A 24,774-nucleotide genomic window follows, 5' to 3' on the forward strand; every position below is an offset into this window, starting at 1 on the left:
TATGGGAATAATTATGTTACTATTACTACTACTACTACTACTACTACTACTACTACTACTACTACTACTACTACTACTACTACTACTACTACTAGCTGTGTTACCCTGGGCAAGTCAAATTAAGTTTTCTGATTCTGTTTCTTCATCTATAAAATGGAAATAATATTGCTGCTGCTGTTACTACTACTACTATTACTACTAACTAGCTAGCTAACATTTTTATGGCACTTGAAGGTTTGTAAAGCACTTTAGGAATATATCTATACATAATTTACTGCTACAATTATTATTACTACTATTACTATTACTACTACTAGCTAGATACCATTTTTATGGCTATCTATACATAGTTGTCTACAATTATTACTATTAGTAGTAGTATTACTACTAGCTTATGTTTTTGTGGCATTTTAAGGTTTGTAAAGTATGTCAAGGCTATGTCTGTCTCTCCATAATCTTCTTCTACTACTACTATTATTATTGCTACCATTAGCTAGCTAACATTTTTTATGGCACTTCTAAGATTTGTAAAGCACTTTAGGGCTATATCTATTTATCTAATGTATGATTATATATAATGTTATATAATGTGCAATCATATATTTAATATGTGTTATTATATGTATAAAACATATATATATACTATATATATAAAACACATATTAAATATATGTTTAAAAGTTTACTTAATTCTCATAACAACCGTTTGAGATGAATACTATTGCTATTTATATTTTACAAATGAACAAACTGCAGATGAGAGTAAATGCAAACTTACCTAGGGAAAGTCAACTAGTAAGCATTTTACATAGGAGTTTAAATCAGAGCTTCCTAACTCCAAGTCCCCAAATTCTAACTACTACCCCATTTGGTACTTTTTAACACGATTGTTGTAAGGATCAAATTAGATGCTGTATGCAAAACACTTTGAAAGCACTTTATATCAATATCAGCTGTATTTCTTTCCTATTTTTTTGCTTCTTATGTGGCACTGGACTAAGTTGTTTCTTTCAATTTATTTGTGGCAAAATAGGATTTTGGCAGCTGGTAAGGCCTTGCCCTTTTCTACTTCATGGTCGAGGAAAACAATAGTTCTCTGTTTCCAGGTGGAGAATGAGATGCACCTAAGACTTCCTCTTTTGTCTGTCATATGGCTGCAAAGCCACTCTTCTCCACTTTTGAATGCACTTAATCTTTATCAATGTATGAAGCTTTTGTGGACAATAGCCATCACTGAGCTTTAGCCTTCTTCATTACATGTGTGTATATATGTAAACATATGTATTCACATAAATATATACAATAGCTAAAGACTAAATACGGGCTATGGTCATGGAGAGAGATAAAGATATTTTGTATTTATTTTTACATTCACACAAAACCTGTTGATAAAGTACACATTGTACTTAAATATAGCTATTGTTGTAGAGAGAGAAATATAGATGTATTTCACATGTACATATATTCATGACTACTCATAAAATATATACGATGGCTAATTAGCAAATACTGGCTATTGTCATAGAGTAAGAAATAGAGAGATATTTCATCTGTATTTATATATACACACCCAGTCATGCCTGTTCATAAAATACATAGTATAACTAAAGACTAAATACTTGCTATTATCATTCATAGAGAAATATAGATATATTTCATATACCTATATATATATATAAACATACATCAACACACTCATGCCTATTCATAAAATATGCACGATAGCTGGATTAAATACTTGTTATCATCATAGAGAAATATGGATATTTTTCACACTCATACACATATATTTGCACATTCATGAATATTCATAGAGTATATATGAGAGCTAAAGGCCCAAGCCCGGCTATTTTATTTATAGACACCACACCCCCCAACTCATATAATGAAGAAGTAAAGACCATATGATGGTTATAGTTCACAAAAAGCAACAGAAAAGATATTATTTATGGTTCTTATTATATTTCTTTTACCGATCTTATGATTACATGAAAAATTCAACTTTCTATGCCCAGAGTAAAGATTGTTTGTATTTTAGAAGGATGTTTGACCATATGCAGGCAGGTTCATAGCAACATGTCTGATTCAATTCAATTAACAGCAATTATCAAGCACAATTTGCTTGTATGTACAGTGTACTGGGAGGTGAGCCCTGAACTACTAAGACTGATAAGATAACCCCTGTCCTCAAGGAGCTTACCCACTAATATGTGCATATTTGTGTGCTTGTATGCATAACTGGGACATGTACATGTGAGAAGGGGGAGTATTAAGACATGTTCACAAATTACTACAATTAATTTTAATTAAATAGTTTGGTCTTCTGTTGGGCCGCATGCAACACAATGGCTATCCATGATTTTCCAAATATTCTGTTTCCTGAACCCTTTACCTGTGTTTCTCATTAATTTTGTCTTTCTTAGATTGCCAGCTCTTAAAGGGCAGGGACTGTGTCTGTCTAATTCCTTTGGTTCAGAGCTCACACAGGGCAGCTAGAAATTGTTCTTTGTTGCCAATGATGTCTGCCTCTGGATCCCATTCCTACCAGTACCTCTGACCCTATCCTATCCACACACACTGGGCTAATCATTGGCCCGGGTTTGAAGTTCCAAAAGGCAGAAGCATGGCCTGCCTCGTGAAGCTCAGGACCACGGCTGTCAGGAAAAGAAGGACAGAGCCCCGAGGAGAAGAGAGGGCAGGACGACAGGTCGGCTCTGGAACACTGTCCAGCCAGGGGCAAGGCTGCTAATCGGAATCTTCAGGGCTAGCTGGATGGAGACCGAGGAGTGAAGGGTTTGTTGGGAGTGGAGAGGGCTGAGATCAGGTGGGCCTGTCTGGGATATCTCAGAGGCTGTTGAGGCTGGTGGCCTGTGACTGAGGGTCTTCACCGGGTAGATGAAAAGCAATGACGCATGATTTGGAAGTGTAAGATTAGTCTGGAGGGCTGAGACTCAGGGAGACTCGAATGCCCAGGGGGCTGAGGTGGGCTGGAGCAAGGGTCAGGTGCCAGGGAACCAAGACAGGAAGGGGGAGAGGCCGGAGGTCTGGGGGGTGTGCAAGGGGCAAGGGTAGGGGCAGGGGCAAGCCAGGGAACCGAGAGAAGGAGGGGCCAGGGTAGGAAACAGGGCGGGTGGTCATGTTACAAACTCCGGATTTTTTTTCTCTCCCCCTTTCCAGGGAGGAGCTGGGGGAGGATAGAGCAAAATGAGCTTATATTGATTGAAAAAGGGCTAAGCCTTGTCCCCCACTGTGAGGCTGGGGCTGCGGGCCCGGCCCCCGCCACACTCATTTCACATCGCTGCGCCATTCACACGCCCTTTCCCCCATTCTGCCCGGGGAGCGGCGGGGGGGCGGGAGCCCCATCAATAGGGATTTCCCGGCCCCGCGCGGCCCGGGAGGGGGAGGCCCGGCTGGGGGGAGCTGCCCGTTGCTACGCGGTGGCGGCAGGGAATGCCGGGCCCTGGCGCCCTGGGCGCAGTGGCCAGAGGAAGCCTGCCACATTAGGCGGATAATACAGTGTGACACGGGGGGAACAAAGGGAGATTGAGTGGCCCAGCAGGTAACGGCCGGCCGGATGGGGGCTAGGCACAGGGGCTCACTGTCAGCCGCAGTTCTCAGGCTCTCTAATCCCTCCCGCCCCGCGGCCCCCTTCCTGCCCCTCCCCAGGGCTGGGAACCCAAGAAGGCTCTGGGAAATTCCTCCCTGGGCCCAGCATGGACCCGCTCGGGGGATGAGGGCGGGGGCGGCTTGGGAGGTTCAGGGTTTGGCTGAAGTTTTTCGGGTTCCTCCCCCACTTTGGAAGAACGGTCGCTTTTCTTCCCAATGTGCAGATCCTGGGTTGCTTTCTCCTCCATCTCCCACGGAACTGGGCCAGAAAAGAGTTAGGACGTTTATATTTCGGGGAGACAGCAGGGGGTGGGGAGAATAACTGGGGATCCCTACTCCAAACCTTGGGTGCTGTTAAGCAGAGCTACCTGAACTTCATCACTTGCCACTTCCCAATTTTATTTAACAGCTTCCGAACATAACAGAAAGAACACCGAGGTACTTGGTGGGCTGTATAGACTAGATGATTATTTCTCTTCTTCAAAAAAAATTTTTTTTATTTAAGAAAAATCAATTTTCCTTCCATCTCATCCTGTTGTGGGGGAAAAATATCCACAAGATCTTTTTGACATTTATATTCCAGCAAAAGAAATCTTCACATTCTGCATATCTCGAATAAAATAAAATAAATGCCATTTTCTGTCCCCTGGGAAAATCATTGAAAATTTTCTCTCTATCATCCTTAGTGGTTGGTCATCACAAGGGGAGATCTTAAATATCTCCAAGTTATGTATCAATCCATTGCTAATGTTACTGTGTAAATTGTTCTCCTGGTAATTTGCTCCCCTCTTTGAGGGGAAACCAGCTCCCATGCCAATGAGTCTGCATGTTTGGGCAAAGCCTTGTCCTTTCTGGAGGATGGTGAACTCTACAAGAAGCATGGAAATGAGGAGGAGGAGCAAAGATGAGGGCAGTGACTTGAGAAGTCACTTCTTATCCTTTGCCTGGTCATAGATAGACAATCATTGCTACCCTAGATGAAGAAACCCTGGAGGGTCTGTGTGAGAAGAAGGGTGGATTGAAGATAGGTTTCCCTGTTTCCCTATCCCAAGAGCTAGGGAGATGATGTTTCCCCAACTCTGTCCCTGGGCTTTGTTTAATAATCAGTCTGCCAATCAATCAACAAGCATTTATTAATCACTTATGTGACAGGCACTTTGCTAAGCGCTGGGGATACACAAAACAGTTCCTTCCCTTAAGAAGGTACATTGTAAAGGGGATTGAGGATGGGCCACATACATATAATCAGGTCCAGGCAATTTACATCTAGAAGATAATTTCAGAGAAGAAGGCTCTAGCGTTTGAGGTATCAGGAAAGATCTGCAGAAGGTAGTGTTTGAGCTGTGTTTTGAAGGGAACCTGGGATTCCAAGAGGTACGAATCAGAATGAAGAACATTCCAATTCAGGTATAGGAGACAGTGCAAAGGAACAGAGTTTGTGAAATGAGAGAACAGGCAAGAAGAGTGGAAACATAGAAAGGTATGAGAAGCTTTGAAATATAAAACAAAGGACTTTGATTCCTATGATCATAGGAAGCCACTGGAGTTCATTGAAGCAGGTTGGAAGGAGGCCACACTTACACTTTAGGAAAATAAATTTGGCAGCTCTGGGACCTGGGAAGATTTGAGGCAGATGGATTAATTAAAAAGCTATTGAAATAGTCTAAGAGAGAGGTGTTGAAAGGCTTGAATTAGAATAGAAGTAGAGATAAGGGATAGATGTGAGAGAAGTGGAGAAGGTAAAAATGGAAAGAAAAAACCACCCTTGGAAACTGAGTGAATACATGGGATAAGAGAAAATAATGAGTAAAGGAAGAGGCCAAAGTTGAGACCAGGGAGACAGAAATACCCTCAAAAGAAAGAGGTTTTCAGAAGGGGTTTATATATATATATATATATATATATATATATAACCTTTTATTGACAGAACCTATACCAGGGTAATTTTTTACAACATTATCCCTTGCATTCACTTCTGTTCCAATTTTTCCCCTCTCTCCCTCCACCCCCTCCCCCAGATGGCAAGCAGTCTTATACATGTTAAATAGGTTACAGTATATCCTAGATACAATATATGTGTGTAGAACCAAACAGTTCTCTTGTTGCACAGGGAGAATTGAATTACGAAGGTATACATAACCCGGGAAGAAAAACCAAAATGCCAGCAGTTTATATTCATCTCCCAGTGTTCTTTCTTTGGGTGTAGCTGCTTCTGCCCATCCTTGATAAATTGAAACTGAGTTAGATCTCTTTGTCGAAGAGATCCACTTCCATCAGAATACAGCCTCAAACAGTATCGTTGTTGAGGTATATAATGATCTTCTGGTTCTGCTCATTTCACTTAGCATCAGTTCATGTAAGTCTTGCCAGTCCTCTCTGTATTCATCCTGCTGGTCATTTCTTACAGAACAATAATATTCCATAACATTCATATACCACAATTTACTCAACCATTCTCCAATTGATGGGCATCCATTCATTTTCCAGCTTCTAGCCACTACAAACAGGGCTGCCACAAACATTTTGGCACATACAGGTCCCTTTCCTTTCTTTAGTATCTCTTTGGGGTATAAGCCCAGTAGAAACACTGCTGGATCAAAGGGTATGCACAGTTTGATAACTTTTTGAGCATAGTTCCAAATTGCTCTCCAGAATGGCTGGATGTGTTCACAATTCCACCAACAATGTATCAGTGTCCCTGTTTTCCCACATCCCCTCCAACATTCTGCATTATCTTTCCCTGTCATTCTAGCCAATCTGACAGGTGTGTAGTGGTATCTCAGAGTTGTCTTAATTTGCATTTATCTGATTAATAATGATTTGGAGCATCATTTCATATGGCTAGAAATAGTTTCTATTTCTTCATCTGAGAATTGTCTGTTCATATCCTTTGACTATTTATCAATTGGAGAATGGCTTGATTTATTATAAATTAGAGTCAACTCTCTATATATTTTGGAAATGAGACCTTTATCAGAACCTTTGACTGTAAAAATATTTTCCCAGTTTATTGTTTCCCTTCTGATCTTGTCTGCATTAGTTTTGTTACAATTTACAAAACTTTTCAATTTGATATAATCAAAATTTTCCATTTTGTAGTCAATAATGATCTCTAGTTCTTCAGAAGGGATTTAGAAATGGGTTCTGTTTTGGACATGGTAAGTTTGAGATGCCTGTAGAACAACCAGTTCAAGATGTCCAATAGGCATTTGGTGATGTGGGACTGGAGCTCAGGAGGGAGACAAAGGTTTGATATATAGATCTGGAAATCATTTGCATAAAGATGATTATTGACCCATGGGAGCTGATGAGATCAGAAATGACTGAGATGTTGGGAACCTTCATGCATCCCCTCCAATTCTGCTTAATAATTTTTCTTTTCCCCTTTAGACTTTCCTCTTCTCTCTCTTTTATAGTGTTTCTGAATTTTTGTGAATGTGTTGAAGAAATCCCATGAAAGCAGAAGACTGTATTTTATCAAAACTTCATGTATTTCTCTGTGCAATAAGCTTGCACTAAACATTTTGTTAAATTGAATTAGATTTAACCTTTTCTGATATTAAAGATTTTTGATTCTAATCCCAAGAGGCAAAATAACGTGTCAAAAATATTAGTGCAAATATAGCTTGAAACTATTAGTTAACACTCTTTCTTTGGTAAGAATTGGTGACACAGCTTTTTTTTTTTTTTTTTTAATTTTATTTTATTTAATAATAACTTTGTATTGACAGAATCCATGCCAAGATAATTTTTACACGACATTATCCCTTGCAATCACTTATGTTTCGTTTTTTCCCCTCCCTCCCTCCTCCCCCCCCCCCAGGATGGCAAGCAGTCCTATATATGTTAAATATATTGCAGTATATCCTAGATACAATACATATTTGCAGAACCGAACAGTTCTCTTGTTGCACAGGGAGAATTGGATTCAGAAGGTAAAAATAACTCGGGAAGAAAATCAAAAATGCAAATAGTTCACATTCATTTCCCAGTATTCCTTCTTTGGGTGTAGCTGTTTCGGTGACACAGCTTTTGAGGGGTCTTCTTGCCCATGTGGTGGGCCATTCTGAGAGGGCATGAAAAGCTTCAGGTTTGAGATGTGAATCTGACACTTATTAGTTGTCATTTAACTTTTTGAGCCTTAGTTTACTTATTTGTAAAGTGGTGATAATACTTGGCACTACTTGCTTTTTGGAGGTTATTATGAGGAAAACTATTTATCCGCATGAGCTATTCTTATTTCTCCACTCCAGTAGGAGAGAAAGCCTGAGTAGCGGGGCTTGGGAGTCTGCTGGACCCATACATTTACAACATGGGTGCTATAGTATGAAATTTTTTTTAAACCATTTCTCATTCCCATTCTCCCTTTCCTTTATTGCCCATTTCCCTCTTTCCTTTTCTCATTTTTCCTCTTCCCTTTCCCTTTCTTTCTTTCTCCTTCTCTCCTTTTTCCTCCCTTTCTCTCTGTCTCCCTCCCCTCTCTCTCTCCTTTCCCATTTCCCTGTTTCTCCCTCCCCCCTTTTTCCTTCCCTCCTCTCTCTCTCTCTCCTTCTCTCCTCTCTCTCTCTCTCTCTCTCTCTCTCTCTCTCTCTCTCTCTCTCTCTTTCTCTCCATCTTTTTCCCTCTCTCTTCTCTCTTTTTTGCTCTCTCTGTCCATCTTTTTGTTCTCTGCCTCTCTTTCTCTTCTCTCTAATACTTTGTTTCTATGTCTCTGTTTCTCTGTCTTTGTCTCTTTCCCCTCTGTCTCTCTTATGTCTCTGTTTGCTAGTGTGCTTTAGGGAAGGCAGGCAGGAAGCATTTATGAAGTACTTACTATGTGCCAGGCCCTATGCAAAAAGCTTTATAAATATTATCTCATTTGAGCTTCACAACATCAACTCTGGGAGGTAGGTGCTATTAGATTCCCATTTTGAGAAACCTAACTTGCCTGGAGTCACACAGTTAATCAGAGTCTGAGAGCAGATTGATATTCAGGTCTTCTTGATTTTAGGTCCAGTGTTCTAAACCTTGTGAAACCTAACTGCCGCTGGGCAGCTATGGGAATTTTTGATATTGGAATGAGCCTTCTCACGCTCCTTTCAATCCCGTCTTTCCCTATTGGATACACTAAAAATGTCGTCCATCTGAATCTAAGAGCAGGGATTAGGTCAGCATTCCCTTATTTTAGCCTGAATGTTTTCTCCCCCACAGCCACTAGAGAATCTGCTTTTGTGCATGCTATTGCCTCAGCTGGCGTGGCTTTTGCCGTCACCCGGTCTTGTGCCGAGGGCACCTCTACAATCTGCGGCTGTGACTCCCATCACAAGGGGCCTCCTGGAGATGGCTGGAAGTGGGGTGGCTGCAGTGAAGATGCTGACTTTGGGGTGCTGGTCTCCAGGGAGTTTGCTGATGCCCGGGAGAATCGCCCAGATGCCCGCTCTGCCATGAACAAACATAACAATGAGGCTGGCAGGACGGTGAGTAAGAGCCTTCTCCCTCAGTCTTCCTCTCTCAAATCTTCTTTCTTTTTCTTTCTGATCCCACTCCCTTTCACTTCTATTTTCCTACTCCAGTTCTTCCTTTCAGGTCTCAAGGCTCTCAATTTATGCCCCCAGAGCACCTTCTAATCAGCTCCCAGCATTGCCTTTGGCTGGACGGTTTTCTGCCTAGGAGACCTTGTCTTTCAGGAACACTGATCTAGTTGTTTATAAGTAAGAGAAGAATCAGCAGGGAATCTGTGCTCTCCTCTTCAGCTTTGCCATTTTGCTCGCTGTCAGGCTGAGTCTTTTCTCAATTCTGGACCTCAGTTTTCCCATCTATTCTCCTAGACAAGGTTAAAGAAATTTTGAGGGAAGGAAAAGGGAATGGGGTGTTGAGTCAGAAAAAACCCAGAATGATAATGTGGGAGGAGATAAGTTTTTGCTTGACTTTGAAGCTTAAGAAATAAACCTTGCCCAGTTGGCCATAGTTATAGGTAACCTTACAAAGAGGAAATGAGAGTCCTGAGATATACTGTGGCTGCTTTGGTCCCTCTCCTTCCCACAGACTATCCTGGACCACATGCACCTCAAATGTAAGTGCCACGGGCTCTCGGGGAGCTGCGAAGTGAAGACCTGTTGGTGGGCCCAGCCTGACTTCCGGGCCATCGGTGACTTCCTCAAGGACAAGTATGACAGTGCCTCTGAGATGGTGGTAGAGAAACACCGAGAGTCAAGGGGATGGGTGGAAACCCTCCGGGCCAAGTATGCACTCTTCAAACCACCTACTGAGCGGGACCTGGTTTATTATGAGAACTCCCCCAATTTCTGTGAACCCAATCCTGAAACCGGGTCCTTCGGAACTAGGGACCGGACTTGTAACGTAACCTCCCATGGGATCGATGGCTGTGACCTTCTGTGCTGTGGCCGAGGCCACAATACACGGACAGAGAAGCGAAAGGAGAAATGTCATTGCATCTTTCATTGGTGTTGCTATGTCAGCTGCCAAGAGTGTATCCGTATCTATGATGTCCATACCTGCAAGTAAAGACCGGAGGTAGGAGGCAAACCAGAAAGAGAGGGTAGGGGTTGGTTAATGTAGAGGGAAAGGGAGGGATGGGTGAAAATGACCCCTGATAACCAGAATAAGATAGCAAGTGCTGTTTATTCCTCCTCCTGACACCCATAGTCAGTTCCAGTTTGTCCAGGTATTTGAGTTCCTAGATAGCTTGAAATGGAAACAGGCTTTCCAGATCTAAATGAAATGACCTTGGACTAATGGAGTAATGACCTTAAGGCCACAGATATACAGGAACCATAGAAGCGGGTGATGGAATGGATAGAGGTTCAACAACTTATTGAAATTCTCATTTAAACTTCTAGTAGATAATGAAGCAGATTGCTTGGGGTGGGGATAGAGTGGTGGGGGGGCAGAGGCAAGGATTCTAAGAAGAAGAGATGAGGATGGACAATGTTTTACTCATAAGGAGGACAGTTTGTTCAAAGTCACAAAGGGTGCCACTGAGTGTTCTGCTACTATTAAACTCAGGTGGAGAAAAAAGAGCCTGATTATTAAGTAAAAGACCAATTGAAAAGAGGAGATGGGGACTTTTGTACAGAAGTTTAACTTCTTAATATATGGACCCCTTTAAAACATCAGGGTTTAGGGAGATATCCAATATAGTTCTACAAAGAACCTAGGGTCATTTCCAGTCATCCTAATATCTTGTCACTGGATTTAGATGGCTCTGGAGAAGAGATTGAGACTGGTGACTTGGCACAGCCTACCCAATTTATTTGCAAGTCATGACATCTCCTTCCCATGTCATGTTCCTCTTTGAGAACAAAGGACAAAGAATAATTTACAAGTAGTTGTAGCTGCCCCACTGGAGACTTCCCAGTTGGACAATGTAGGTCTTCCTTTCCTTCCTCCCTCCCTCTCTCCTTTCCTCCCTACCTCCCTCCTTTCCTTCTTTCCTTCTTCCTTCCTTTCTTCCTTCCTTCCTTCCTTCCTTCCTCCCTTCCTTCTTTCCTCCCTCCCTCTCTTCCTCCCTTCCTTCTTTCCTTCTTCTCATTCTTTTCTCCACATAGGGAATCATATCTTTACCCACAGAAGTTCTGCCCAAAGGAATGTTAATTTTAATTGCTGAAATCTAACAAGTATCTTGGGGTTTAAAGGCTAGCTTTCTTTTTTATGGATCATGACTCATACTCAAATCACTTTGGCTGTACTTGAATAGTCAACCATGGGTTGCAGTCCAAGTCTCACTTGGTCATTATATGAAGTCTGATGGTTCAGAGTAAGTGTAAATAGCAATTGTTTCTGTTTTGGCCAGAAACCCTGAGGTCTTCACTTCTCAGATTTCTTCCTTCCTTTCTTTCTTTTTCTTCCTTCCTTCTTTCCTTCCTTCCTTCCTTCCTTCCTTCCTTCCTTCCTTCCTTCCTTCCTTCCTTCCTTCCTTCCTTCCTTCCTTCCTTTTTTTCTTCCTTCCTTCCTTCCTTCTTTCTTTCCTTTGTTTCTTTCTTCTTTCCTTCCTTCCTTCCTTCCTTCCTTCCTTTCTTCCTTCCTTCCTTCCTTCCTTCCTTCCTTCCTTCCTTCTCGTTCCTTCTTTCTCTCTTCCTTCCTTCCTTCCTTCCTTCCTTCCTTCCTTCTTCCTTCTTTCTTTCTTTCTTTCTTTCTTTCTTTCTTTCTTTCTTTCTTTCTTTCTTTCTTTCTTTCTTTCTTTCTTTCTATCTTTCTTTCTATCTTTCTTTCTTCCAAGTAAAAGAAGCCATTCTTTGCTTCATTTTTATCTAGCCTTAATCACTGAATGAATGATTTCTTCAGTCAAACTGAGACCTGGGAAAGACCTTAGCTTAAAAAAGGTCAAGACCTCCCACTGCATCCAGGACTATCTCTTGATCTATCTTGCCACTGGATCCAAATGGCTCTGGAGGAGAGAGAGAGTCTAGTGACTTTGCATAGACCTCCCTCATTTAAATCCAATTCATTTGCAAGTTGATATTTCTGATGTCATGGTGCTCTTTGAGAACAAAGGACAAACAACAACAAAAAAGTTATAAAAAGCCCCATAAAATAGCCTTTTATTCACCTGTGAAAACCCCTACTTCTTATTGTAGAATGAGAAGGAATGAAAAACTTTTTTTCAATTAAAAATGGAAAATCCTCTCTTCTTCCTATTGCCCCAATGAAAATTATTAAAAAAGAAAATGCTAGAAATACTAGTTGCATCAATAAGACAAGAAAAAGAAATCAAAGGAATAAGAACAAGGAAAAAAGTTATAGATTTTTTTGCAGATGATATGATGTTATGCTTAGAGAATCCTCGAGAATCAGGTAAAAAACTAGTTGAAAGTTCTTAAACAATTAAAGATTATCTATTATGATGAGGTGGGATTTATACCAGGTTCAATATTAGGAAAACTATCCATATAATTGACCATATTAATGACAAAACAACAATTGCAAGATTATTTCAATAGATGTAGAAAAAACTTTTGACAAAATACAACATTCATTCTAGAAATAAATGAAGCTTTGTGAAAATAAGCAGTATTTCTCTAAAATGTTCAGGAAGCATTATCTATAATGGGGATAAGCTTTTTTCCCAAAAAAAATCAGAGGTGAAGTAAGAATGGCCATTATCACCACTATTATTAAAAAATGTACTAGAAATATTTGCTCTAACAAAAAGACAAGAAAAATAAATCAAAGGAATAAAAACAGGCAATGATGTAACATAACTATCACTTTATGCCGTTGATGTGATGGTATACTTAAAGAATCAACTGAAAACTGAAATAATCAACTTTAGCAAAGATTTAAGGTAGAAAATAAACCCACATAAATTATTGCTATTTCTATATATTATCAACATTACCCAATAGGATGAGATAGAAAAAAAATTTCATTTAAAAACAGCAGACAATATAAAATACTTAGGAGTCTGCATGCCAAGATAAACCCAAAAACTATGTAAACACAATTACAAAACACTTTTCATACAAACACAGATATAAACAACAAATTGCCTATCAGAGCTATAGAAAAGGAAAGTTTTTATGATCAAACAAAAGATAGAGAGGATTACAGGAGGTAAACTCAATAATTTTAATTACATGAAATTAGAAATGTTTTCACACAAACAAAAATCAATTCAGTCAAAATTGAATGGAAAGCAGGAAACTGGGGAGGGGGGCAATTTTGTAACAGTTTTCTCAAAAATATAGGGAACTGAGTCAAACTTGCAAAAAAATAAGAGCTATTCTCAGATTGATAAATGGCCAAAGGATGTGAATAGGTAATTTTCAGAAGAAGAAATCAAAGCTATCTATAGTCATGTGAAAAAAATGCTACAAATCATTATTAATTAAAGAAATAGAGAAAACAACTCTGAAGTTTCATCATATACCTATTAGGTTGGCTAACATGACAGAAAAGAAAAATGACAGCTGTTGAAGTAGATGAGAAAAAATAGGGATACTTATGCATTGTTTGTAGAGTTGTGAACTTGTGCAATTAAGCTGGAGAAAAATTTGAAACATGTCCAAAGGACTGTAAAATTATGGATACCCTTTGATTTTTTATCTTTTATTTTTTCTAGCAGTTCTTTATTTATGTAATATTTTTCTCTAGATACATTTAAAACATTTTTTACATTTATTTTTAAAACTTTTGAGTTCCAGATTCTTTCCCTTATCATCCACTCCCCAACCCCCATTAAGAAACCACATGTGAAGTTATGCAAAACATTTCCCAAAAAGTCATGTTGTGAAAGAAAACATAGATTTCCCATCCTAAAAACAAACAAACAAAAAAAAACAAAAACACTTCAAAAAAATAAAAGGGTGGGAAAGACGACAGAGAGAGAGAGAGAGAGAGAGAGAGAGAGAGAGAGAGAGAGAGAATAAAAGAGAGAGAGAAAGGGGGGGAGAGAGAGAGAGAGAGAGAGAGAGAGAGAGAGAGAGAGAGAGAGAGAGAGAGAAAGAATGCTTCAATCTGTAATCAGACACAATCAATTCCTTCTCTGGGTATGGATAGGATTTTTCATCATAAGTCCTTTGTGGTAGTTGTGGATATTGCTGAGAATAGCAAAGTCATTTACAACTTGTCATCCCAGAACACTGCTATTATTTTATATACAGTACATTTCACTTTGCTCATTGAGGTCATGGAGAACTTTCCAGGTTTTTTTTTCCTGAAAGCATCCTGCTCATCATTTCCCACAGAACAATAACATTCCATCATAACCACATACCACAATTTATCCAGCTATTCCCCAAATGACTGAGCATCTCCTCGATTTTCAATTTTTTACCCTGAGTTGAGAGCTGCTATAAATATTTTTGTACATATACATCCTTTTCCTTAAAAAAATTTTTTTTTGGGATTCGTGGCTAGTGGAAGTATTGTTAAGTCAAAGGATATATATGAATTTATAGCTCTTTGGGCATAGATCATATCTTTTGATCATTTATCAATTGGGGCATGGCTCTTATTTTTTATAAATTTGACTCAGTTCCCTCTATGTTTGAGAAATGAGACTTATCAGACAAACTTGCTTCAAATTTCTTTTTACAATTACTATTGCCAAATGTATTTCCCTCATTTATTCTATTCTCTCTCCTTTCCCCCTGTCCTTTGCCCATTCTCAAAAGTGTTTTGTTACTGACCACTGCCTTCTCCAATGTGTCCTCTCTTTTATCACCTTCCCCCCTTTCCATATTCCATTCCCCTCCTACTTTCCTGCAGGGTAACATAGATTTCTATGCCCATATTGAGTGTTTGTGTTATTTCCTCTTTGAGTTCATTTTGCTGAGAATAAGGTTCACTCATTCACTCTGTACTCCCACTCCTTCTTTCCATATAAAAGCTTTTTCTTGTCTCTTTTTATGGCAGATAAAATTATCTAGGAATTTAGGAATACCCTTTGATCCAGCAGTGCCACTGTTCTGTATCCCAAAGAGAAAAAGAAAAAGAAAGAATACCTATATGTACACAGATATTTATAACAGTTCTTCTTGTAATGGCAAAGAATTAGAAATGGAGAGAATGTCCATCAGTCCAATGGCTGAATAAGTTGTGGTATATGATAATGATAGAATACTACTGTGCTATAAGAAATGATAAAGGGGATAGTTTTAGAAAAACTTGGGAAGACCCATGTAAATCGATGCAGAATAAAGTCAGGAGAGCCAGAAGATCATTGTATACAATAATAGCAATATTATAAAATGATCAACAGTGAAAGACTTCGACATCCTTACTATCTGTATGATCTTGGGGGAATCACTTAAACTTTGCCTCAGTTTTGCCAACTGAAAAGTAGGAATAATATCTCTGTTGGTATCATTTATGTTTGCACTATGTCCCTGATTGTATCATTTATTCTTACTCTCTAAATTTACTATTGTCAGTCATCTTGAATAAACTATGTTCTCTTAGATAGATGAGATACTTTCCCAAAGCCCACTTTAGAAGCACTTACCTCCTGAGGATCAAATGAGATAATACTTGTAAAGTGCTTATCACAGTGCTGGCACATAGTAGATACTTAAATGATTTCTCCCTCCCTCCCTTCTTCCTTCCCTCTATTTCTCCATTTGTCTCTCATCTTTTCCCTTCTTTTCATTGCTTTCTTTCCTTTCCTTCCTAACTCTATCAGGAATCTGCTCTTTTTCATGGAATCTCAGAATTGAATCTAAGAGTCATCCAGTGCAATTCATAGCAGGGCAGAAATCCTTTCTACTACATTTTTGACAAGTAGTTTTCTGGCTCTCCACTTGAATACCTCCTTTGGTGGGTAGCTCATTTCCTGTTGAGTTAATTCTTTGCTATAAAGCCACACTTTTCCCTAAATTCAGGGCATTAATAATATGTGACTAATAATGCTAGGGGTGCTTCAGGAGAAGCGGAGCACAGAAATAATTGGGTCTCCTTGCCTCTTGAAGATTTTATTTCAATTCTGAAGGCCCTATATGAATATCAATAAGTGGGATCTAATAGTGATGTCAGCTTTGGGAAATCCGAAGTAATTCAAGTCCTGCCTCTGGAACAGGCTAGCAGTATGATTATGTGATTATTAACTTGGTGGCCCCAGGTAACTCATTAAGACCATAAAGACCAGTTGCTTATCTGTATTAGAAGAGGAAATTTTCCATTATGGGAGTTGCATACACCAAAGGAAATCACAGATGAGAGAAAGAGAGAGAGAGAGAGAGAAAGAGAGAGAGAGAGAGAGAGAGAGAGAGAGAGAGAGAGAGAGAGAGAGAAAGAGAGAGACAGAGAGACAAAGAGACACAGAGAGACACACAGACAGAGACAGACAGATATAGAGAGAGACAAAGAGAAACAGAGACAGACACACACACACACATACACCCCAAGTATTACCATTGAGTTATTGCTGATTATTTGTAACTACTATGATGGGTAGTATCATAACTACCCATGACAGAAAGAAACACAAAAAAAATCATGATCATTTAACCTAAAACCAAGTATTAAATCTCTTAGAAACAGTTCTAGATTTCAAAGGCTAAACATAAAGTCAGAAAGGTCTCTGAAACACTAAATTTGTTCCCAGATACCTTATTAGGTTTGGTGAGTCCAGGTTGAATTGACCACTTGCTATGAAAGCAACATTAAGAATGTTATGGACTTGCGATCTGAAATGGAAATCAGGACACTGTGGTTTTGTTGTCTGTCCATAAGGATTGCAATGAATTTAAAAACTCCTCTTTTCGGGCTTTCCTTTTTTCCATATACAAATAAAATCATCTGAGAAGTAGCATAATTTAGTGGATAGAAAATTGAACTTAGAGCTAGAAAGAGAGGATCAAAGGCAGTTGAGTAGCACAATGGAAAGAGCATCATGCTTGGCATCAGAAATATGTGAATTCAAATTCTATCTCAGATATTGGTTAGCTATGTGATCACAGGTAAGTGATTTAAAAAAATATATATCTCTATGCCTCGGTTTCCATATCTATAAAATCAGGATAATAAGAGCATTCACTTCTCAGGGTTGTTGTGAGGATGAAATGAGATAATATGCTTTTAATTTTTTAATTTTTATAATAATGGCATTTTATTTTTCCAAATACCTGCAAAGAAAGATATTCAACATTCACCTTTGCAAAACCTTGTGTTCCAGATTTTTCTCGCTTCTTCCCCCATTCCCCTAGACATTAAGCAATCCAATATAGGTTAAACATCCAATTCTTCTAAACATATTTCCATATTTATCATGCTATACAAGAAAAATCAGATCAAAAGGGAAAAAACCACAAGAAAGAAAAAACACAAGCAAATAAACAACAACAAAACGTGAAAATACTATGCTTTGATTCACATTCATAGTTCTGTTTTTGGATGTGGATGTTCTTTCCATTATAAATATAGGATAATATTTATAAGGTAGTAGCTATTATTATTCATAACCTACATATATAATATGCATATGTATATATTTCTGACATAGAGTAGCACTTCTTAAATATTGATTAATTGACTGATCACTAGGTGTTTGACATAGGCAGGTCACTCAGTCGGTATTGGTCAAGAGACTCGTGACACAATTATGAAATCACAGGTCCTTAACATAAAGGTCTGTGTAGATTCCCTGACAAAACCAGCTGAATAATCTTGACAACCTCTGGTGGTTTTTTTCTTTCTGGCAGGAATAATGATATGAAAGAAGATTTCTGTTCTCTTAGTTAACCAAGAACTGGATTTTAAAGGTTGCCACATCAATACCTAGTTGGGTTATTTTTTTGGGGAACCACATTCTGTACTTTCCCTCTGCCCTTTCCCCAGCAATGAATCCTGACCCACAAAATGTAGAGTCCTTCATTCTAGAGTAGAAAACTAAAATCTCAGATTCAGCTTAATAGTATATATAGCTTATAAATTCTTGGTTTTGGCAAACCATTTTTCCTCTGCAGCACTCCATTTCCTCACTTGTAAGTAAAAAGGATGATTTGCGATTCCTTCTCCCCCGAGAATTTAGGATTCCGAGCCTAAGTGTCTAATTAGGGCTCCTATCAACTAATCAGTCAATCAATCAATAAACATTTATTAAGCAACTACTATGTGCCAGGCACATGCTTAATGCTGAGAATAAAAAAAAAAAAGACCAAAGATAGTCCTTGTTCTCCAGGAGCTCACAATCTAATGACATTTATCTACTAGAGGAAAAATATTTTTTCAGTCTTCAAGAAGATTTCATTTATGAAAATCAAAAAGGTATTGTAATTAAAGAAAACTCTACCAAAAGTTTCATTGAACTTTGCCAATGGGTCCCCTAAAACAATGTTCCATCTATAGCATAGATCTGCTCTGTATCCACTTTGTGAATAGTGACTGAAGGGTCATTTTATAGAACTTTAGCATTCTATTAGGAGTATTGGCCATTGGGTCCAACTGACACCAGAAAAACATTTTCTTCTAAGAATATACAAGTGAGTGAGTACAGCTTGAGAATTGGAAGGGACCCTAGAGGTTGAGTCTAAATCCCTAATTTTACAGATGGGAAAATTGAGGTTCACAGAAGATGTAATGATCCATGATCACAAAAGCCAGCATTTGAACCCCACTTAGGTCATCCAGCTTGTTTGAAGACCTCCTGAAAGTTGGGTTGGGGGTTGGGGAGGGAGACACCCTACGTCCCGAGGCAGTCCATTTCACTTCTGCATACTTTTTAATTGTTAGGAAGTTTCCCCTTATTTCCAGTCTCTTTGCAACGCCCACCTGTTGCTCCCAGATCTGCCCCCTGGGGCCAAATAGAACCAGTCTAATCCTTCTTCCAGGTGATTGGTTTTCAAATACTTGAAGACAGATATCATGTCCCTCTACCTCCTCCTCCTTCCCCAGGTATTCTCTTCTCCAGGCTAAGCATGCCCAGTCCTGTCAACTCATCCTCGTATGGCATGAACTTGAGGCCCTTCAGCACCTGCTTGTTCTCTTTGGACAAGCTTGTTATTGTCCTTCCTAAGGTATGATGTATGGGACCCAGTTCCGATAAGGGGTCCTGGGCGTGCCAGAGTAGAGTGAACTCCTCCTCAGTCCTGGAAGCCCAAGCCTGCATCAGGTTTTTTGGGACATCCCATAAAATTACCTCATCTTGAGCTTGCAGTCCACTACCAACAAGTCCCAGATCTTCTTTGGGTTTGGGGTTCTCTGGCCAATGCCATTTCCAGCTGCTACTTGTGAGGTTGATTTTTTGAACCAATATGTAAGACTTTTACATTTATTCCTGTTACCTTTCAACTTGATTCAGTGCAGTGATCTAACCTGCCTTTTTGAATCCTGCTTTATCCAGTATATTGCCTCTCTTCCAGCTTCATTTTATTTAAAAAATTGATCAGCATGTCATCTGTTTCTTTATCCAAGAAATTGTTAAAAATGTTAAATAGCTTGGGACCAAGAACAGCTAGGTGGTGCAGTGCCTAGAGCAACTGGGGATTGGGGTCAAGAAGACCTGAGTTTAAACCTCTTAAAACTCAGGCACTTACACACTGGGTGATTATGGACAAATCACTTAATCCTGTTTGCCTCAGTTTCCTCATCTGTCAAATAAGCTGGAGAAGGAAATGGCAAAAGAAACACTCCAGTATCTTTGACAAGAAAACTTCAAATGGAGACATGAAGAATTGAACATTACCAAGAACTTTATATTACTGTTTCCCTCTTCTATTAGTAGTTTTCAGACCTTTAAACTCTTTAAACTCTTAAAAATTATTGAAGATCGCCAAAGAGCTTTGGTTTATGTCAGTTATATCTATTGATATTTACTATATTAGAGATTAAAATATCAGTATTATAAAAATAGTTTTGAACTTGTGGACTCTTTGAAAAGGTCTGAGGAACCTACTATAGTCCCTGGTCCACACTTTGAGAAAGTCTATCCCATACCATGTCTTTCCATATTCTTGATTCGTTGGTGAGTTTCCTGCACATTAATTTGTCTTTGGACAACTTCTTCCTTCATATCAAAATGGCTTCTTTTTTTGTCTCCCAGATGTCATTTAAAGCAGTTTCCTGCCTTTTTAGGCTGGAATAAGTCTATTATAGTAATACATTTGAATGCATTAGGTCCAATTTTTGAATCTTTTAAAATCTATTCTTCTCAAATGCCTGATAGGGAATCTGTCAGAATGTCTGCAGTTTATCCTTCCTCTATCACCCGCTCTTAGAGTGATCACTTTCCCCTAAGATTTCCATCATTTCCATCTCAGCAGCCAATTTCTTTCTGTTGATTCGAGACAAATCAAGAATAGAATTTCTCCTTGTTGGCTCCTGGATGGTTGACCAGTGCTTCTTTAATCTTTTAGAGTCATGAAGACAGGCAATCTAATGAGACAGAGAAAGCTAAGCCAGAGGGAGGATCACAAGATGAAACTCGCAAAGACAGGTCCTCCAGCTGCCTTTACCACAATTACTCCTGTCTAGGGTTCTGAGAGGTGTTATCGCTGTTTGGTTGTGTCCGACTCTTTGTGACCCTATTTGGGGTTTTCTTGGCAGATTACCATTTCCTTCTCCAGATCATTTGACAGATGAGAACACTGAGGCAAAAAAGTGACTTACCCAGATCACACAGCTAGTAAGTGTCTGAGCTGGGTTTCAGCTCACAAAGATGAGTAACTCCAGGACTGGTACTTTATCCACTGAGAACAATGGAGAGGGAAGGATTTCAGACAACTTGTAAAAAATGGCTTCAGGAGATTATAAAATAGAGTGAGATACTGAACCTCAAGCCCAGGATTTTTCTGGGAGAGAAAAATTAATAGCTGTTCTTTCCAGTGGATTAATTAAAAAATATAAAAATATTAACTTTCCTGCGGCTTGTGTGAGTTATGGTCTTTACTAGCTTTCAAGCAGACTGAGGTCTAAGCCTTTTGCTAAAGGGCTAACCCCGGTTACCTATAGATGATCCTGGAACAGTTAAATGGGATATTGACAAGGTTTCTTAATTTCTAGTCTCCAGGTTGTAATCCATGTAGCGGTAGCTATTTATCACTACGTAGGAGACCTTGGGAAAGTGGATTAATAAATCTGGACCTCAGTTTCTTGATTCTTAAAGGGTGAGGTTCAATATGCAAAACATGTTATGAATGAAAGATACCCTCACAGTGTTCTCAGAGAATCAATTAAGCAGAATCATTTCCTTCAGGTTAGGATTTCTCAGTGATAGAAAACTCAAGTCTATACTTTTAATGACCTTTTCCCCTATCACATTTTAAGGGTTTGCTTTAAGGTATATTTTGGAGACAAAGCATCAAACCAGTTAGGTTGGCCTTGGGTCCCCATCTAAGATAATTCATCATGGAAACATTGATTGATCTCTTCCTTTCCAAGTAGAATGAGAAATACCTGTTTGGGGAAGATGGGCCAGATAACTAACTCCTCAGGCAGCCTCATAAGCATAGGCTCCATGAAAGGAGCTTTTTGATTTGAAAATCAAAAGCCCTGAGAAGACTGAGACAGGTAAACCACTGAGCTCATGATTTAAAGACAGAAGTGGTCTTAACACAGACAACCTCGACTTAAATGTTGGTCAAATGAATTAATGAATTTTAAACCATTGCCTAGGTATACAAACCAGTTCCAAATCATCCTTGCAGAGAATTATAAAGCATTTTATTAGCTCACAAATCTTCCTTTCCTGCTAAAAGTGCAGAGACAATAAAGTGAATCAAATCATTGCTCTTTAATACATATCCTGTAAAGCTTCTACTTGTTCAGGACAAGTAGCTATTTGTTTTTTAACCTCATTTTCATCTTTGTACCAATGACTAAGAATTTCATGGACACAACACCAGGCTTTGGGTAGAGAAGAGTTTGATTGATTGGATGGATGAGGAGCTATTGGCAAGGATGACGAGTGTCCTGCAGTCACTATAAAATACGCTGGAATCCTTTCTCCTAATATTCCAACCAATCCAACATCCATGTATGTCAGACTACTAGGGTAGCCAGCATAGATCCCTTCCATATCTGGTCTTATGATGTTTTATTTGTTAGATTCCATATTTGTTAAATCTTACAAAATAAAAACCTTTTTACTTTGTTGTCCCCAAGGCTACCAGATTTTCCAAGTAGCTGTTGCATAGTGCTAAAAATCCTTAATGAATGAAATTAGAGCTGCTATTAAGTTGGGAATGTTAGTGGAGCAGATAGAATAAACAAGTTTTATTTTCACACCCAAATGGGTGGTCTCCCAAGAACATGAGATCTTCCCTTTTCAGTCTTTCTCATTTTTTTTTCCCCAAAGGGCACTGGGAGCAGGTGAAGCATGTGGCTGGGAGGATTGACCACAGTCCCACGGGAAAGCCAGGATCGACAGCCAGGACCCATGCTCACAGCATCGAAGAACGTTGAACAAAACAGACTAATGTCAGATGCACACGTGGTAAATTACCTGGACCTAACCCACCCAATGAATGGGACTTATTCCTCCTTCCTTTTCCTCAAGATTTTCACCCTATTCTGGATGTTCGGTTTTTTTTTTTTGTTTGTTTGTTTTTGTTTTTGTTTTTTGTTTTTAAAGAAGGGGCTTCTCTTTGGTTCTCTAGGGTCTGACAGGCACAGACCTCAGAGTTAATCTTTGCACATGTTAAGAGAAAATTAAAATTAAAAAAAAAAAGTCAGCTCCAGCAGGACAGGCTGGGCTGATCTGAGCTCTCTGCCTGATAACAACAATCCCTGGTTTCAAACTGTTACTTATAAGGGGTTTCCTAAATGTCTTCGAGGTGGGAATTAGGAGGCAGGACAGCCCCTTGTGGTATCCTCTTCTCTAACTGCTCCCATCCAAATGTGACATCCCTTTACGTGCTGGTGAAAAGCCATAGTTTTAGTGAGGATAAAGTGATAGGTTGGGCCAAGGCTGGGCTGGAAGAGGCTTTTGAACTTTTAAGCACCTGCTAAGCTGCCCAAATAGCAGCGGTTCATTATTGTCTCATTTTTTCCAGAGGGCTGTTCTGCTTAAGAAGCATTTATGAACAATAGATGCAAAACCCAAAGTCTCTGGGTAAAGAGGTTTCACCTGAAAATGCAGTCAAGTGGTTTTTTGTGAACTGGCAATGTGGGCAAGGCTTGTTCACCAGCTCTGATGGAGTCTTACAGAAGTCTTTATGAGCCTATCCATCTCTCTCTCTCTCTCTCTCTCTCTCTCTCTCTCTCTCTCTCTCTCTCTCTCTCTCTCTCTCTTTCCGCCCCCTCCCTCACTTTAGTTGTAGGAATGAGAAGTATTCTTGTTTCCTGTGAAATAAGGACAATTCCCTCTCCCCCCCAACAACTGTCTATACCTTTCTTTGACATATATAAGGAAAAATTCAATCCAATGAAAAGCTCATCAATAACACTTTTCTTCCCTTTACTTTTACTCAGAAGCAGTACTTAGAACATTGACTTATCATACAGCCCTTGATTTTGACATAATCCATTCACAACAGGCAGGTTTGATCTTCTTGGTCCACAGATTATTGGAATGCACTTAGTAAGATCAATTACCCAGCCTTCGAACAATTTTATGTCTCCTATGGATTACTGAACTACAGGCAAATTATTGATTTTTTTATGGGGGTGGGGTGGGCTGGGGGGAACTTTTACAAAAGTGTATAGGAAGAGGATTCAGGGAAGAAAGAAGAAAGTTATTTTCTATTTGAGCTACCACATTCTTAGAGCCAGGGTCAGGAGACAATGAATAGCACTCTCCTTGTTCTCTAAGATGGCCTACACCATTACCTAGGAGCCTCGCATGCATCCACTTCCACCTGTTCCCCCTTCCTCCACCTCCCCTATAAGGAGCCTGAATGCTCCCTCCACCTCACCTTAGACTGCCAAGTATTAAACCAAGATGACTTGGTGATGCTTGCCATAAGTGGTACATATTTTAAAAGCAGCCTTTTCATACCTATGTATTCTATATTAAAAGTGATAAAAAAAAGTCATGTTTTTGGGGAGTATTCCAGTAGCTGACTTAATTATTTAATAATAGTACATTGATTACATTGTAATTATTCTTGCTGTAGTCAGGTATTAGTATCATGGAAATTTCCTACAAACCTGCTGTATCCAAAGTTTTGTAAAAAGTTGTAGAGGTTGTTGATCTTTTTGATTTTATATTCAAAAGAATTCTCTTTTTATAAATATTATTTATTATACAATGTATATACCTTTGAGTTAACTAAGATTATATATTATATAAATATATTATATATATATTTGGAGAAAATATATTTCATCATGCAGTTTTTTTTTTCTGTTAAGTCATTAAAGAGAAGGTAAACAAACTTAAAACTGACACGTGGTTACAGTCTGTGTACTTTACAGATGAACTCTCACAAGGCCAAGAATACGAAATTCCATGCATAGCGACCTTAGCTGGAAGTCCCTGGCCCCAGCTCAAGGTTCTTTCCCCTACTCCTTTGGAAGAATATTCTAAACAGAATTTCACATAGTAAAGTCTGAATTACTAGCAATGAAAAGTTACCAGAGGCAAGCTCCTGCTTATTGCATATATGCATGCAATAGACATAATTTACAAGTTGTAAAATTGATAACATTGGGTATTAATTAAGTTTATAGGGACTATTATTACCTTTTATTTAAGGACTTTACAATTTGGACAGCATTATTTTATCTTCTGTTAAGCTGAAATTTTGCAGCCTGTTTAAAAAAAAAAAAAAACCAGACATATTTCCTTCCATA

The 24,774-nt window shown here is 39.0% G+C and overlaps 1 protein-coding gene across 1 annotated transcript in view; it reads left to right on the forward strand.

Moving 5' to 3' along the window:
• The window catches only part of WNT3 (Wnt family member 3), a 95,064-nt gene extending 71,830 nt beyond the window's left edge, over positions 1-23,234 (forward strand). The window contains exons 3-5 of the mRNA XM_051994905.1: positions 8,797-9,062; positions 9,631-10,119; positions 22,337-23,234. Of these exons, the coding sequence (XP_051850865.1) occupies positions 8,797-9,062; positions 9,631-10,110 (746 nt within the window). The 3' untranslated portion in view covers positions 10,111-10,119; positions 22,337-23,234. The remainder of the gene's footprint in view (positions 1-8,796; positions 9,063-9,630; positions 10,120-22,336) is intronic.
• The last annotated feature ends 1,540 nt before the right edge of the window (positions 23,235-24,774 follow it).

This window comes from Antechinus flavipes, chromosome 4, assembly GCF_016432865.1.
Source record: "Antechinus flavipes isolate AdamAnt ecotype Samford, QLD, Australia chromosome 4, AdamAnt_v2, whole genome shotgun sequence".
In the NCBI taxonomy this organism is placed as follows: domain Eukaryota; kingdom Metazoa; phylum Chordata; class Mammalia; order Dasyuromorphia; family Dasyuridae; genus Antechinus; species Antechinus flavipes.